The sequence below is a fragment of the Oryctolagus cuniculus genome, chromosome 11 (genome assembly GCF_051225735.1).
Source record: "Oryctolagus cuniculus isolate XC-2025 breed Fujian yellow rabbit chromosome 11, ASM5122573v1, whole genome shotgun sequence".
NCBI classification, from domain to species: domain Eukaryota; kingdom Metazoa; phylum Chordata; class Mammalia; order Lagomorpha; family Leporidae; genus Oryctolagus; species Oryctolagus cuniculus.
The window spans coordinates 110414045-110429948 of record NC_142877.1 but is presented as its reverse complement, the minus strand read 5'-3'; the positions used below and the strand labels follow the sequence as shown (position 1 = coordinate 110429948).

At 48.1% G+C, this 15904-nt stretch overlaps 1 protein-coding gene across 4 annotated transcripts in view; it reads left to right on the top strand.

The window, feature by feature from the left end:
- Positions 1-15904, top strand: part of BPIFC (BPI fold containing family C) — a 60735-nt gene that overhangs the window by 41690 nt on the left and 3141 nt on the right. For all 4 annotated transcript variants that reach the window (XM_008257061.5, XM_089306857.1, XM_008257060.5 and 1 more), the window contains 5 exon segments: positions 841-1017; positions 2126-2179; positions 3686-3856; positions 4431-4498; positions 12598-12640. In XM_008257061.5, the coding sequence (XP_008255283.4) occupies positions 841-1017; positions 2126-2179; positions 3686-3856; positions 4431-4498; positions 12598-12640 (513 nt within the window).

The window sequence follows — 15904 nt, the reverse complement described above, 5'->3', positions numbered from 1 at the left end:
CGCCACAGCTCCACCCCCTTCCCCCCCCCCAAAGACGATTGAACACTTTATTGATGGGCCAGTGATCGTTTGGATTGCACAACCTGTGTCTTCCTCTTTCAATAGACGTACCAGGATGTCTTGGCCTCTGGGAGTAGGTCTGAGACTAAGAGCCATCAAGGGAGTGATCTGCATTTGTTATAAAGTAACACATCAGTAGATTGTACATATTAGTTCCTCTGCTCCTAACTCTCAGGTTGGTGGATTTAACTGAGAGCAGCCGACTTCTGTCAGGGAAATGATGTTTGCTGAAGCTGATCATGGGAAAGTGATCATTGTGCTGATACTTAATTTTACTTCAAAGTTCATTGTCAATTGGAGTGAGTTTCAGCTTATATTTCACTCATGCAGACTTTGAAATAAGTTTGATGTTGGATAAGACTATTTTTATAATAAGTCCCTACAGCTAACAAAAGCGTTAGGAATGCCACAAAATACTTTAAACCATTCAGAGTTCTGGGTCCTTCTGAGTCTTTCTGTGATGTCCTGCATACACAAGTCATGGATTTTGAAGGTTAAAAGTTTGACACCTTTATGTGGCACCTCCTGCCTTTGTTTGAGAGAAGGGCCAGTTAGACGCCCCTCACTGAGTTACACCCCTGGGTGGACAGACACCCAAATATGCTCAAGAATCCTCAGAGCTTTGAAACATTGTCGCCAGTCAAGGAGTCAGAGGCCTTACGATGTTCTCATCCTGCCGAGTTTCTGGAATTTTTCTCATTCTGACTTGAGAGGGTCCACCTCCTCAGTCCGGCTTGCCGAGTTTTCCCCCAGTACACTGGTCTTTCTGTCTTCCCACAGGGCACCTTCTACCCTCTGGAGAACCCTGTCGACCCCCCCTTCTCACCAGCTCCTTTTGTGCTGCCCGAGCGCAGTGACTCTATGCTCTACATTGGGATCTCGGAGTACTTCTTCAAATCTGCATCTTTTGCTTATTACACAGCGGGGGCTTTCGATGTCACGTTCTCCACCAAAGAGGTGAGCAGAGTTAACGAATGATGACAATGACGTCATCATTCCACCTTCTTATCCACATCACACTGTGGGATTTTTAGGTCGTGGTTTTGATTCCTGGACCTTTTTAAGCTGTCACTGTTAGCAGGACAACAAATGAAGGAATTGTGGGATGAATGTTGTTATTATCTGGGGATTTGTTGGGTTTCCAATTATGCTAATTTCAATTTTTTTCATGACATCTGACCATTGTTCCAGATACATCTTAAATATACCAAGACCCCCTCCACCAAGTATTGACAGTGACTCTCAGTAATTGCAACATATTTAGCTTCCGTTTGCCAGAGTGTCCTCATTTTGGAAGAATATAAAAGGCAATGATAGCTCCATGCTCAAAGGGTCGGTGTGGACATCCAGATGTTCAAATACACGTGGAGCATTCAACCCATGCCTAGCACGGAGTAAGAGCCACTTAATGGCCACGTATCACCACCGTGGCTATAACTCCTTTCGTTCCACCAATTTAAAGATTGCCCCTGGTGGTAATGACAACTGACTTAGCTGAGGAATAGGACAGCTAACTCTCTTTGCCTTGTGTTTCCACTTTATAATGAGAATTATCTCTCCTACCAGTAAACCAAAATCTTTAATTGAGACTCCCCCTTTGAATCTTCTCATTCTCTACATCTTAATTATATAGTAGTTATAAATCAAATTGGTAAGTATGGCTGCACCAGCTTCCTTACAGTGTTGAGAACTGGACATGTTCAGATTCAGATTTGAAATCATTCCCCTGTAAAGGTAAATTAGTTAAGCATCCCCTGTCTCAGGAACCTCTGAAAATAAGGACAATCGCACCAGACTTGTTGTTAATGACTGTAGGATGTTTTCACACGGTGTGTGTTGGTGATGGGGAGAGTTTCCAAGTTCAATCGCACTTAAAATGTGTTTAACTTCCTGTGACTTGGACAAATCACTTTACTTCTCTGGACTTCAAATTCCCTATGGTTATGCTATAACAAACATGTTATGCTGTAAATTTCTTGACTCATAAAATCATAAGAAACACATTTCTCTGAAAAGACAATTCAGGTAAAAGCCTTACAGTGGTGTGGTGGTTTTTATTTTTCAGATTTCCAACCATCTCATTCAAAATTCTCAAGGCCTTGGCAACGTGCTCTCCCGGGTAAGTGCTTTGAGTTTGACTCCTTGATCATGTGTTTAGTTTAATTGCAATTACGTCAGGAAGTCTTGTGAGATTTTACACTGTCTTTAAGTCCAAGCATGAATCTATCTTTCCATTACTAGGAGTTTTTTCCTCTTAATAAGATATACACAAATATTTTGTGAACAGTGTGTGTTGAAGTACATTGAAAGTAAAATTAGGGGCCGGTGCTGTGGTGATGCTGTAGTGCTGGCATCTCATATGAGTGCCGGTTCCAGTCCCGGCTGCTCCACTTCCGATCCAGCTCTCTGCTATGGCCTGGGAAATCAGTGGAAGATGGCCCAAGCGCTTGGGCCCCTCCACCCATGTGGGAGACCCAGAAGAAGCTCCTGGCTCCTGGCTTCGGATCAGCCCAGCTCCGGCCGTTGCGGCCATCTGGGCAGTGAACCAGTGGATGGAAGACTCTCTCTCTCTCTCTCTCTCTCTCTCTCTCTCTCTCTGCCTCTCTGTAACTCATCCTTTCAAATAAATAAATAAGTCTTAAAATAAAAAAGTACAATTAAAGGCATTGTAAGTTTGCAAAAGAAATTATCTATTCCTTCCACAAGGTACTGTCACCCTTGAAATAATTAACTTAGAAAAAGGATTTATTAACTTAAATGAAGGATTGGTGTCCTCAATTGTGACTTTAGTAAAAAGGCTATTAGTACCATGCCTTGATAGCATAGTAGGCATTGAACATTAGTCCTGCTCTTAAGGGCAAGGAGATGTTTGTGTAGCATCTTGGTTTTAGAGCAAGCGTATCAAGTTGGGCAGACATAGATTTGAATCCCAGTTCTACCATTTATTCTCTGACAACCTTGAGAAAATATCTCAGCCTCTCTAGGACTCCCCGAATCTATTATAGAACAGGGATCCTTGTAGAATCTGCCTCACAGGGATTCTGTGAGGATGAAATGAGATCATGCCTAAAGTCTCTCGCGCAGTGCTGGCATGCAGTGTGTGTTCACCGAGGTCAGCTGTTGTTACTGGTTTTGAGTGTGTGTGTGTATGATATTGTTTCTATTAAAAAGTTTCGTTGTATTTTAGCTGTATTATGTAAGACTTAATCATTGGCTGGCGCCGCGGCTCACTAGGCTAATCCTCCGCCTAGCGGCGCCGGCACCCCAGGTTCTAGTCCCAGTCAGGGCGCCGGATTCTGTCCCGGTTGCCCCTCTTCAGGCCAGCTCTCTGCTGTGGCCAGGGAGTGCAGTGGAGGATGGCCCAGGTGCTTGGGCCCTGCACCCCATGGGAGACCAGGAAAAGCACCTGGCTCCTGGCTCCTGCCACCGGATCAGCGCGGTGCGCCGGCCGCAGCGCGCTGGCCGCGGCGGCCATTGGAGGGTGAACCAATGGCAAAGGAAGACCTTTCTCTCTCTGTCTCTCTCTCTCACTGTCCACTCTGCCTGTCAAAAAAAAAAAAATTTTGTGATTTCCCCCCATCAACCCCGACTCCCAATCTCTGTTTCTTTCCCTGCACATCGGCAGATTGCAGACATCTACATCTTGGCCCAGCCCTTCATGGTGCGGATCATGGCCACAGAGCCTCCCATTATCAACTTACAACCGGGCAACTTCTCCCTGGACATCCCTGCCTCCATCATGATGCTCACCCAACCTGAGAACTCCACTATGAAAACCATCGTGTCCATGGACTTTGTAAGTTTGGGGGACAGGAGGGCAGCCTGTTCCCTGTTCCCACCATGGACCTGGACCATTGGAGGCATGGGGAGTGAGGCCACAGTTAAGACTGCAGGGAGGGGTGTGTGGAGGGAGGGAGGCAGGCCAGCACTCACACCCCACTCATTGCATAAAACCTTGCCAGTCTCTACCTCCTGTGTGCCCTTCCTCCTACCTCAGTCACATGGACAGCTGCGTTTCTTTTTTATTTCAAATAAGACAATCAGGTAGCACTCAAATTTACTTGATCAGATGAAGTTCAAATTTAATCTGGTAGACAGGAACTAATATATTGAACTTAAGCAAAATGTCATACTTACATACACACACCCCATCACATACATGAAGAAGAGATAACAGAAAAGAAAAAAATAATCATTTAAAGGGGGTCCTCAAACAAAAAGTCTTTACAGTATTTATAGTTTTCTCACCTGCAAGAAAGAATTTTCAGAGCAGTTTCTTCCCAATTTCTTTTAGAGTCAAAGGAATTATATGTGTGGCCAAAGTGAACAGATCCTCTTATCTTAGTCATGAAAGCTTTTGTTGTCTGCAGGTTGCGAGTACCAGTGTTGGCCTGGTTATTTTGGGACAAAGACTTATCTGCTCCTTGTCTCTGAACAGGTAAGATCTATTGGTTTGATTTTATGATTGTTGAAAGCTACAGTAACAATGGAGTCCACAGACCATAGGAACAAAGCAACCCTTAAGAGAAAAATTGAAATCATTTCATGAATGCAGGTCAGGTAGTGCTTCTCCTGTACCACTAGGTAAATTCGAAGTGCAGGCTTAATTAAAAATTGCATGTGGTGTTTTTCTCTTTTTTAAGATTTATCTTATTTATTTGAAAGGCAGAGTGAGAGAGAGAGAGAAACTGTGAGAAAATGAGATCTTCCATTTGCTAGTTCACTCCCCAAATGGCAGCTATGGCCAGGGCTAGGCCAGGCTGAAGCCAGAAACCAGGAGCTGCATTCTGGTTTCCCTTGTGAGTGCAGGAGCCCAAGCACTTGGGCAGGCTTCTGCTGCTTTCTCAGTTTCATCAGTAGGAAGCTGCATCAGAAGTTGAGCAGCTGAAACTCAAACTGGCAGCCATTAGGGATGCGAGCATTGCAGATGGCGCTTAAGTGTGATGTCACAACATTGACCCTGAGGTTTTCTTTTTCTTTCCCATTGGAGTAGTGTTAAGATAAATGGGGGAACAAAAGAATTGAAAACAGAAGTCCGTAATGTAAGTGCACGTTCTGATTAATGGTATAGCTGTATGAAGTTCCTTTTCATCAAATTCAGAGACAGTGATGAAGTTTGAGGGGTTAAGGAACCAAGTTTCAGACCCCTGCTCACTGGCTCTGTAACCAGCATCAAGCTTATCGACCTCCTTCAGCCTCGGTTTCCTTCTCTATGAAACAGGAAAGTTGGACTGGATCAAGTCTAAGGTGCCGTTAGACTCTGACAACCCGATCCATTACTAGAACAGAGTGGAACAGGGTCTTGCCCCACAGTGAATGGGCATGGGCAGGTCATATGCAGCACGTAGGCCATTGGACAGGAACTGCCATTTGGAAGGGCCTTCTTCATGGTCCATTTTCCTCTACCCTAAAAGGCTGAGGGTTGAAGGCATGAATCAAACTACCTGGGGGGAGGATTTGCAGAGATCAGACTAAATTCGTGGAAGGAAGAGAAGGAAGCGATAAAACAGACTTAAAGCAGAATCGACGGGGCCGGCACCGTGGTTCACTTGGTTAATATGGGCGCCGGGTTCTAGTCCTGGTTGCTCCTCTTCCAGTCCAGCTCTCTGCATGTGTGCATGTGTCTGGCTTACTGGCAGGGTCTGGAGGAAGGACCAAGGATGGAACTTCAGGCTATGCAGCCAGATGGGAAAGGAGCAAGGAGACCAGACTCCCTTCTCAGCTCCGTAGAACTGACCACAGAGGTCTCTGCAAGACCACCGGCCCCCACCACATTCCTACCAGCATGTTCAGTGGGCATGACACTTATTTTTAGGAGGTACTGAACAATGGATGTTGATCCCCTTGAATTCCTAAGAAGGGCGTGAATTCATTCTCCAGCTTCCTACAGTCCATGGCCTGATGGACACAAACAATGAAGTTAGGGTCCTGCCATGCTGCCCATTCCCCTGGGAGCTCCCCTGAGATTCGGTGCTGAGGTTTCCTGTCCCCTCATGCCTTAGGGGTTCTGAGCAGGACCCACTACATAATTTGGGGGATCCACTGCAAAATGAAAATGTAAGGTCCCTGTTCAGAAGTATTATTACAAATGGGATAGTGGAGCATTAAATCCATTGAGGGGCCTTTCTGAGACGCATCCCTGTTCCATGACCACTGTGTCAGGATGGTACCTGCAGGACTGCCAAAGTGACCTGAGGCAGTGAGCTGAGTGGAGGCAGGAAGGTGGGCCAGGCCTCCCTCAGGCCGCAAGCAGCCAGACCGAGAGCAAGACTTTGCAAAGCAGCCAGGCAGTGCCGAGACAGCAGCTGGGGCCTTTGGCAGCAAGAGCAGCGCTCTGCTTCCCACGTGGGCCGCCCCAGCCAGCTCCTTCACTTCTGGCTCCGCACACGCTGCTTTTCAGGACAAGCTGGTTTGGTGCTGGGTGATGTCCAGCAGGAAAGGTGTAACTGGGTGGGGATCGGTGGAACGTCTCTGAGAAGAGCCAAGGAGTACAGTGTTCTCAAAGAAGCTCCCAGGAATGCCTCGGCCTTCTGCCTGAAGGTGTCTCTTCCTGGAGCAGCAGAGGGCTAGCTGTGTAGACAGAACTACAGCGGGACAGGTGCAGACAGGCAGTGAGGTTATCAGACTCATGGAGTTCAGATCTAAGCCCTGCCATTAGTTAGCTGTGTGTTCTCAGGCAAATTACTTAACCTCTCTCTCTGGGTGTCTGCTTCCTCCTCTCTGAAGTGATTATATAATAAAACCTCCAGGAGGCTGATGGGAAATACATGAGCTAGCCCACATAAAGCATGTGTTAAGTACTCAAGAAATGTTGGCTGTGATTAGGATTTGAAATTTGAGGCTAGCCTCAGCCAGGAAAAGGCATTCAGTTATACAGCATGATGTCAAGTCCCTCTGTGCAGAGTAACACCTCACTCCCCTGTCTGCTGCCCTGTGCTGCTAGGAGAGAAGGCACCTTCTGTTCCACAGTTTGTAACGGTCACTGGGTTTTTATTGTCTACGAGGTCGTGTGCATGCAGAGCACATGTATTATTTTATTTAAACCTTACAATTCTGAATCTCCAGGGTCTACTACAGTGTTAAAAAAATGTCTTGGGGGTAGATATTATCCCCATTTTACAAAGAGGTTGTTTAGCTTATTCATGGTCACCAAGCTATTGAGTGGTGAAGCCAGAACTTGAGCCTGCATGAGCCTGTTTTTAAAGCCATAAGTGTTTGCTTCCTACATTCTACTGTCTTTGATGTTATAAAGAGCCAAAACTTAGAAAACGAGACTTACGGGCAGGCCTTTGGCCTAATAGTTGATGCCAGTTGGGGTGCTGCTTGCATCCCTTATCAGAGTGCCTGGGTTAGAGTCCCAGCTCTGCTGTCAATTCCAGTTTCCCATTAATGTGCACGCTGGGAAGCAGCAAGCGATGGCTTGCATCTGTAGGTCTCTGCCATCCCCTAGGAAACTCAGATCCAGTTTCCAGTTCCCAGCTTTAACTCAGTCCAACCGGGGAGCAGATGGGAGCACTCTCATTCTCTCTCTCCCTGACTTAATTGATTATTGTATTGAAAGAAGAAGGAGGAGACATTGGAACTGAGTGTCTGGAAATGGAAAAGCTACGCAGCTGTTTTCCCATTGCTTTAAGGAATCAAGGGGAAGACAGGCTGGCCGTGCTAATAAACCTGACTTCTCTGAGCATGTTGACGGAAAAACACACTCTCTGGAGATGGGCACCCCGGGCTGGGATTCTACCTATGACCTGTCAGGGGTGTGACCTGAGCAAATGACTTGACCTCTTTTTTTTTTTTTTTAATTTTTTTTGGACAGGCAGAGTTAGACAGTGAGAGAGAGAGAGACAGAGAGTTATAGACAGTGAGAGAGAGAGACAGAGAGAAAGGTCTTCCTTCCGATGGTTCACTCCCCTAATGGCCGCTACGGCCAGCACCGTGCTGGTCCGAACCCAGGAGGTGCTTCCCTCTGGTCTCCCATGCGGGAGACCATCCTCCACTGCCCTCCCGGGCCACAGCAAAAGAGCTGGACTGGAAGAGGAGCAACCGGGACTAGAACCCAGTGTGCCGGCGCCGCAGGTGGAGGATTAGCCTAGTGAGCCACGGCGCCGCCCAACTTGGCCTCTTTAAAGTACGAGTTTCTCATGCTCAGCAAATGCTCAGCAAAACAGCACCCCTCTCCATAGAGTCACGTGGGCCAGTGAGCTAATGTAGCACAACACTCAGCATACCGTCACCACTCGAGAAATGTTCATCGTGGTGGCAGTATTGCATTCTATTTTCCCATTCTAGCATCAAAGTTTGGCCAAATAAGAGAGAGGAAAAGGTCCCAAGAGACGTGACAAGTCAGGAGGGTCCTAAAAGCCATGTTATTACTCTATCTGCAACAGAGCCTCTTTTCCAAACGCAGTTTTGTTTGGAGACAACCCCAGGAAAGGTTTGGCCATTTAATTGACATGTTTGAGGTTAATGTAGAGGCTAATTTACATGACACTTTCCCTTCTTTGGGCCTCATTTGATGACTTAGCTCTAACCCTGTTCTCTTAATTGCATGCAAAGCTGAAGACAATCAAATGCGCATTATTATTGAACCATTTAGAACTCTAGGACTTTCTTTGACTTTGTTTCGTCTGAGGTTTTGGATGCTCACAAACTGCCCCACCCTGCTACCATCAACACACACAAGCACGTGCATGCGAGTACACCCTACCACCCCTCCCGGGCAACACAGCCAGATAACACAAACACAGCTGACACCAGGCAGATGGAATCGCTGCCTAACCCACTCCTCACAGCTTGGGCAGATAAACATTCCCCAACGTGAGCCATCTGGACAGAAACCCAGCAAAGAAAACAGGCCAGGAAGGATGGACTCACAGTTGCCGCTGGGATCTTGCCTCGAACAGGTTGGTGGACTCCGTGTGGGCACCTGGGCTGGCCCCTATCTCTACCCTTCCTCTGGGCTACTGATGAAGCCAGGGCAGAGGAAGACCACAGCAAGGTGGCCCCCAACGGAAGAGGAAGTCCCCAGTGGATCCTTCTCCCAGACACGTTGTGGGAATTCCCAAGTTGCGGGAGGTAGTGTGGTTACAACCCTGGGGAGCTCTCCCTCACCAGGAAGGTCCTTTCAGAGTCCCACGCATCCCTTCCCCAGAACCTTTCACTGTGCATTCAGTCCATGCGCTCAGCTTTCTAAGCTCTTAAACTGCTTGTCCTACCTTGCACTCCAGCCACGTTTACCTTCTACAGCCCCCTAAAATGACCACCACTTCCAGACTGGCTGACCCTCAAAGTGACCCCAATTCCAGTACCTATGCCCCACCCGTCTTGTTCTGGTCATGTACTCATGCTTCCTGAGTAAGAATTTATTAAGCACCTGTTCTGTCCCCTGCACTGCTGTTAACACAGAGTGGACAGTGGTTCCTATCCTCCGTGCCCACAGGCAGATGGGAGCAATGCTCAGATTAACAGGCAATGGCTGGCCGGCGCCATGCCTCAATAGGCTAATCCTCCGCCTTCAGCGCTGGCACCCTGGGTTCTAGTCCCGGTCGGGGCGCCAGATTCTGTCCCGGTTGCTCCTCTTCCAGTCCAGCTCTTTGCTGTGGCCCAGGAGTGCAGTGGAGGATGGCCCAAGTGCTTGGGCCCTGCACCCCATGGGAGACCAGGAGAAGCACCTGGCTTCGGATTAGCGCGGTGCACCGGCCACAGCGGCCATTGTGGGGTGAACCAATGGAAAAGGTAGACCTTTCTCTCTCTCTCTCTCTCACTGTCCACTCTGCCTGTCAAAAAACAAACAAACAGGCAATGGCAAGGCTGGCTGCACAGGGACACACTGGAGGTGGCTACAGAGTGCTCTCTCAAAGGACAGCTGGTTTTCCTCCCAAGACATTCCCCATCTCTCTCTCTCTCTCTCTCTCTCTCTCTCTCTCTCACACACACACACACACACACGCATACACGCCAGTAGCGCCGGCTGGTTTCTTCACCTTTATACTCCTTTCCGGCATTCCTGCAGCAAGTCTGTGCGGCGCATTAATCCCCAAAGGGGCACCCAGGTCACACTGCCTTGTTTGTTCTGGCTGCTTCCTGCGCACAGGGTTCCTCCATCCCCCACAGCGGTAGACACAAATGAAATCCTGCGCACTGCCCAGCACGTTACTGAGCACAGAATGAGAACCTGGGAAACCTCTGACCTGCCATTCTCTTCCCCATCCTGGAGCCAAAGTGATATTTACACATCTTTCTTCTTAGAAACTGTCAGCGGATTCCTTGCTCTTCAGGTTAAAGATTCAAATCCTAACATGGCCTGAGTCACCCAGCCTGGTCAACCCCCATAGGCCTCTCCGCCATAGTCAGGCTGCACTGTCCCTCCAGGAAGGATGATTTGACCAGTATTGGCCTCCCCTACGAGGCTGGGCTACCTGAGAACAGTGGCCATACCTGGTTCTGCTCAGTCCTGCCTCCAGCAGCACCTGTCCCACTTCTGACACATATTAAGTGCACAATAAATACCGGTTGGGCGAATGAATGAATGAATGAACACTCAGTGTTGAAATATGCTCAACCCAACTTTTGCAATACAAAGACGACTGAGTCTGATTTCCAACCTCAGAGGGTTCCTAGTCACTGAGCAAAGACACAAACAAGAGTTCACAGGGTATTGGGTGGGGGGGTTGGTTTTCAATGTCTGCTGTGGACAGGTGGCTGGAAGAATGACATTAGTAGTGCTTTTGACACTTGACCTTCCTTATGTCCTATTTACAAGATGAACCCAAATCACAAAACAAACAAACAACCTTTTACCACACTTAAGCATTTGCACTCTAGCTCTGGTTTCAGTCTGGACAATAAATCTCTGAGACTTTTTAAATAGGTCACACTTTAGTATGTCTGCACAGCAGGGCCAAGTGAGCTCTCTTCCCCAGAGTCCAGGATTCAGTGCTAAGAGTTGGCTCCTAATAGCAGGGCTTTCCTAACAACTCCGGGGCCTGGTAGAGGATGAAAAATCAAAGCATGGAGGTCGGACGCCACCTAGTGGTCAGCTTGAGCTTAGCTGTTTTTGAGAAACAGGCAAGGAGACACTGTCCTTCTGCTCCACCTGTTTTTCTCCAAGTCTATTAGAAACCCAGCCTGGCAAGGGTGCCTGGAGCACTTGGAAAGAGAAGGAAGACGGCCATGGGAGAAAGGACAGTCTGGTTCATGGGAAACCCCAGGCAAGCTCACTCAGAGCAGGCGGTCCCACGGTGGCCAGGAGAGGCTTGGGCTTGTGATGAAAAGACAAGGGAATCTCAAAGGTGTGCTCCACGCTTATGGGAGGCCGAATTTCCAAACCAGAATAGGTCTGCCCATCGTTGAGGGTGGGGTGGCTAGAGGAGGCATTACCTCGGGTTATATCAGCAGCACCTCAAGGAGCCCCTATGGATTCTGGTCCTCATTTCCACTGGCACTGGGTTGAGCCTCAGCGCCAATGATGTCACATACAAGCCTTGGCAGACTTCACTGTTTCTCTGATAGTTATTCTCAGATGAGTTTGAAGCAGTCTCAAAACCTAGTTCATACTCATATGCTATTGGCTAATAACAAGCAAACATGCTTTTGTGACCCTCTGCTCTTCAGCTGTAGTACAGGGGGCAGGCTTCTGGCATACAAGTGAAGATGCTTCCTGGGACACCCACATGCCCTATCAGAGTACCTGGGTCACGCCATGGCCCCACTCCTGATTCCAGGCTCTGCCAATGCACGCCCTAGGAGGCAGCAGGGGCTGGCTCAAGTAGCTGGGTCCCTGCCACCCATGCGGGAGACCTCAGTTCAGTTCCTGGCTCCTGGCTTTGACCTAGCCTGGATCTGGCTCCTGTGGACATTTGGGGAATAAAGCAGTAGATAGAAGCACTCTCTCTCTTCCTCTTTCTCTGTGCCTTTCAAATAAATTAAACAAAAAGTTTTAAATTGCATCTGTACCAAAACAATGTAGTAACAGAGTAATTCTTGAAAGGCAGCACCTGAGTGCTGGGGACTCTGTCCAGGTCTCTCACATGGGGAGTGAGAGCCACTTCATGGGCCATCACCTGCTGCTCCCCAGGGTGCACAGTAGCAGGAACCTGAATCCAAAGCCGAGTCAGCACTTAAGCCCAGCACTCACATACGGGATGCAGGCAGCCCAACAGGCAACTTAACCACTAGGCCAAACTTCAGCCTTTAATGTCAGATACACTCAAGTTGTCTGGGGTTATGATGAGGAGTCAGGGAAGCTAGAAGGTTGACTCCAGAGCCAGAGGATCTGCAAGCAGTTTCTTGAGACTGTTCTGCACTGCGGGTTGCCCACAGTCAGTCCCGCAGCAAATGTACTTGGCAATGGCTGCGAATACAAGCCTTCTGCTGTCCCTGCTCTGCTTCATAAGCAGCAGGGTGTAGAGGCAGATGCCGTAGAACTCTGCCCGCTTTTTTGCATTTCATTTTTAACAGTGACTTTCTGAACTCTCTTTCCATGAAGGTGGCTGTTGTGAAATCTACCTCCTTTAACTGTTTCCTGTTTCCTTGCAGATTCCGCCTGTCTTTGCCGGAACCCAAACGCAGCAAGATTGAGGTAGGAACAGAGCCCTCGGGTGCCCTGGAGCAGGAAGCATGAGATCTGCCTGAAAGGGGGTGCTTGTCTCCTGTGCCTCTGAATACTTGATTTCCCTGTGATCGCAGCTTTTAACTAAAGGGATTGAAGGAGGCTTGTTTGAGCACAGCAAGAACTGTGTCCAAGACCATTGCGATAGGGAATAGAAGCACGGCAGCGGAGCTCACCATGGGGCAGGGACGTTGGGCTCAACTCCAGTTACTGCATCAGCTAGGAGGAAGTGACGGCCAAGGAGCAGAGTCTGGGTCAGTGAATGGAAAAGTACTGAGAAAACAAGTAGGGAGACAGGGGGCTCTGGCTAAGCCAGCCTGGCAAGAATCTTGCTGAATCAGACATCACCTAGGGTGTGGTAGAGGATGAGTGCCTTGATCAGTTATCAAAGAATGATTAAGAATCCAGGATGGGGTTCTGGATAAACTGACTTGGGCAAGTTCTTTGCCAAAACTGAAATTTACAAGGAAGGGCCTAGAAGAAGGTTTAGGAGCCTGAATAAAGGTGGGTCAATGATAGGTCTTTGTCAGTAGCTACGTATCTACAGAGCTCATCGCCATTAAACAAGAGAGGGACTCTCCAACTTTATTGATGCAGAAAAACTTAAAAGAACTCAGAAGACTATAAGACATTGTTAATGCTGGGAGAACAGGCAACCTTGGAAGACTTTATTTTCTCAAGGAATAATTCTCTAAGGTTAAATTTATAGCCCAAAAACTATAAAATAAATAAATTTATAGCACAAAATCACATAGGAAGAGGTTATATGGAAATTATTAGGCTCTAATTAAGTTTGCTCTTCAAATGCTTTCTACTCATCTCCTAAAGTAAAGTCAAGGTTGACTCTATGGGTACTGGGGGCCTAGGATGGGGCGGCAGGGAGGAGAGCCCATCCTGGTGACTTGCTGGTTAGAAGAGGGACTCCTCAACAGGCGACTTGAGAATCCCTTTCCCCATACTTCAGCAGGGAAAACCCAGTCACCACTTCATTCCTGCATGAGGGCACCAAGCTAGAGAAGTTGGTAGCATGGATTCTGCTATCAGAATGCTTGGGCGGAACTACGCCTAGTTCCTGTGGATGGAACGGGGTGCGGGGGCAGATGACAAGCAAACACGTGGATGAGAGTAAGTCCAGCTAGGCAATACAAGTAGGTATGGGGCTAGGGCTTTCAGCCTTGGGGTTGTGGAGAGAATTAGCTGAGGTTGTGTGTGAAATTCACTTAGTGCGCTGAGTACATGGTAGGTCTTAAATTTGAATGATGGCCTTTTTTATAAAAATTATTTGAATTCTGGTCCCCTCTATGTCAAGAGATGGCGTAGAATAATAGTTTTTTTTAATATTTTATGTTTATTTATTTGAAAGACAGAGTTAGAGAGAGAGGTAAAGATAGAGAGGTTTTCCATTGCTGGTCCACTCCCTGGATGGACACAACAGCAGGAGCTGCACCAATCCAAAGCCAGGAGCCAAGAGCTTCTTCCAGGTCTCCCATGTGGGTACAGGGGCCCAAGGACTTGGGCCATCTTCTAATGCTATCCCAGGCCATAACATAGATCTGGATCAGAAGAGGAGCAGCCAAGACTAGAACTGGCGCCCATATGGGATGCCGGTGCTTCAGGCCAGGGCTTTAACCCGCTGCGCCACAGTGCTGGCCCCAACCATAATAGTTTCATACATCAACTCTGAGGCCAAACTCCAAGCATAAGCTCCCACTTATGGTGGTACAGCCTTGCTCATGTCTTAACATCTTAGAAGGCAGTGCCTGGGACATGATAAGTACTGAATTTAACTGTTACCACATTCAACAACAACAACAACAAAACAGTTATCCAGTGGGAATAGAGGAAGAGAAACTGGCCAAGATGTTGTAGAATTTGTCTGTTTAATTTTGGAGGAACTTCCTGACTCTCAGTTTGGGGTGATCAGGAGCCAGGAGCAATGATGTCGATAAGCTGGAAAATAAGTCATAGCTTTCCTGCCAGACATGGAGGCCTGAAATATCGGGACTGTCACATGCACTGTGGTTAGAACCTCTGCAGCACAGCCACGTGGCGGCTGACAGACTGCAGTCGATGAGAATGCATAGCTGCCTCTCTCGTACACATTGTTTCCCGAGCCCAGAGAGGAGGCACGATGAGCCCCAGCCTTCTGGGAAGACCCAGGTAAACTGCTCAGTATCAATAACAGGATGTGCTAAGCATGGCAGTTCTGGGGGAAATGACAATGGCGTACACCAGGTATTTTATATAATGTTAACTGTAATCTTTTTTCAAAGGTAGATTTATTTATTATTTATTTGAAAGAGTGATAGAGAGGGAGAAACAGACAGATCTTCCATTCACTGGCCCATTACCCAAATGCCCTCAACAGCCAGGTCTGGGCCAGGCCAAAGCCAGGAGCCACGAACTCCAAACTGGTCTTCCACATGGGTAGTGGCAGGGGCCCAGGTACTTGAGTCATCCTCCACTGCCTTGGGCATAGTGCACTGGATCAGGAGCAGAACAGCTGGGACTCCAGCCAGCACTCCAACACGGGATGCAGGCCTCACGAGAGGCTAACCCACAACACCAGCCCCATAACTTTAATTTTGACAACTCTGAGATTATTACCATTACCTTCATTTTACAGTTGAAGAAATGAAGGCACAGAGAGGTTAAGTAACTTTCCCAACATCACACAGTAAATGTGGCAAAGTGAGAGGTAAACCTAGGAAATCTGGCCGTAGAGCCACCTTTGCTAAGCTTCAGAGAGATTCTTTTGAATGCTACGCACACAGGAGACACAAAAACGGATTCATTAAATGATCTGATGTTATCATGACCTGATTATTACCTTTAAAACCTGAATCCTTCCAGGAAGCAGCACTTTGCTCGGGTTATACAACAAGTATGGTTACTAAAGATAACGTGGGTGTTTTGATGATGCCGTTCCCTTCAGAGCACAAGGCAGTGCAAGGGAGCGCCTGTGGTTGCAGTCCCCCGGGAACAGGGGAAGGCCGCCAACTGGGGAATCTCTTGGTTCTTGGTGGCTATGGGAGCAGGAAGGGGCAGGTCGCCGCCACCCTGCAGCCCCTCTGCATGTGCAGTCACCAAGAGCCAACGCAGAAGGAAGCGTCTGTCCTCGGGGCAGAGTTGGGAAGGCCTGCGCTATGGGGGTCCCCCAGTGCTGGCTTATCTTCACGGGAAGGTGCTCCTTCCTGCTTTGGAGCCTGGTCAGTTCTGGGCAAGAGCAGGCCC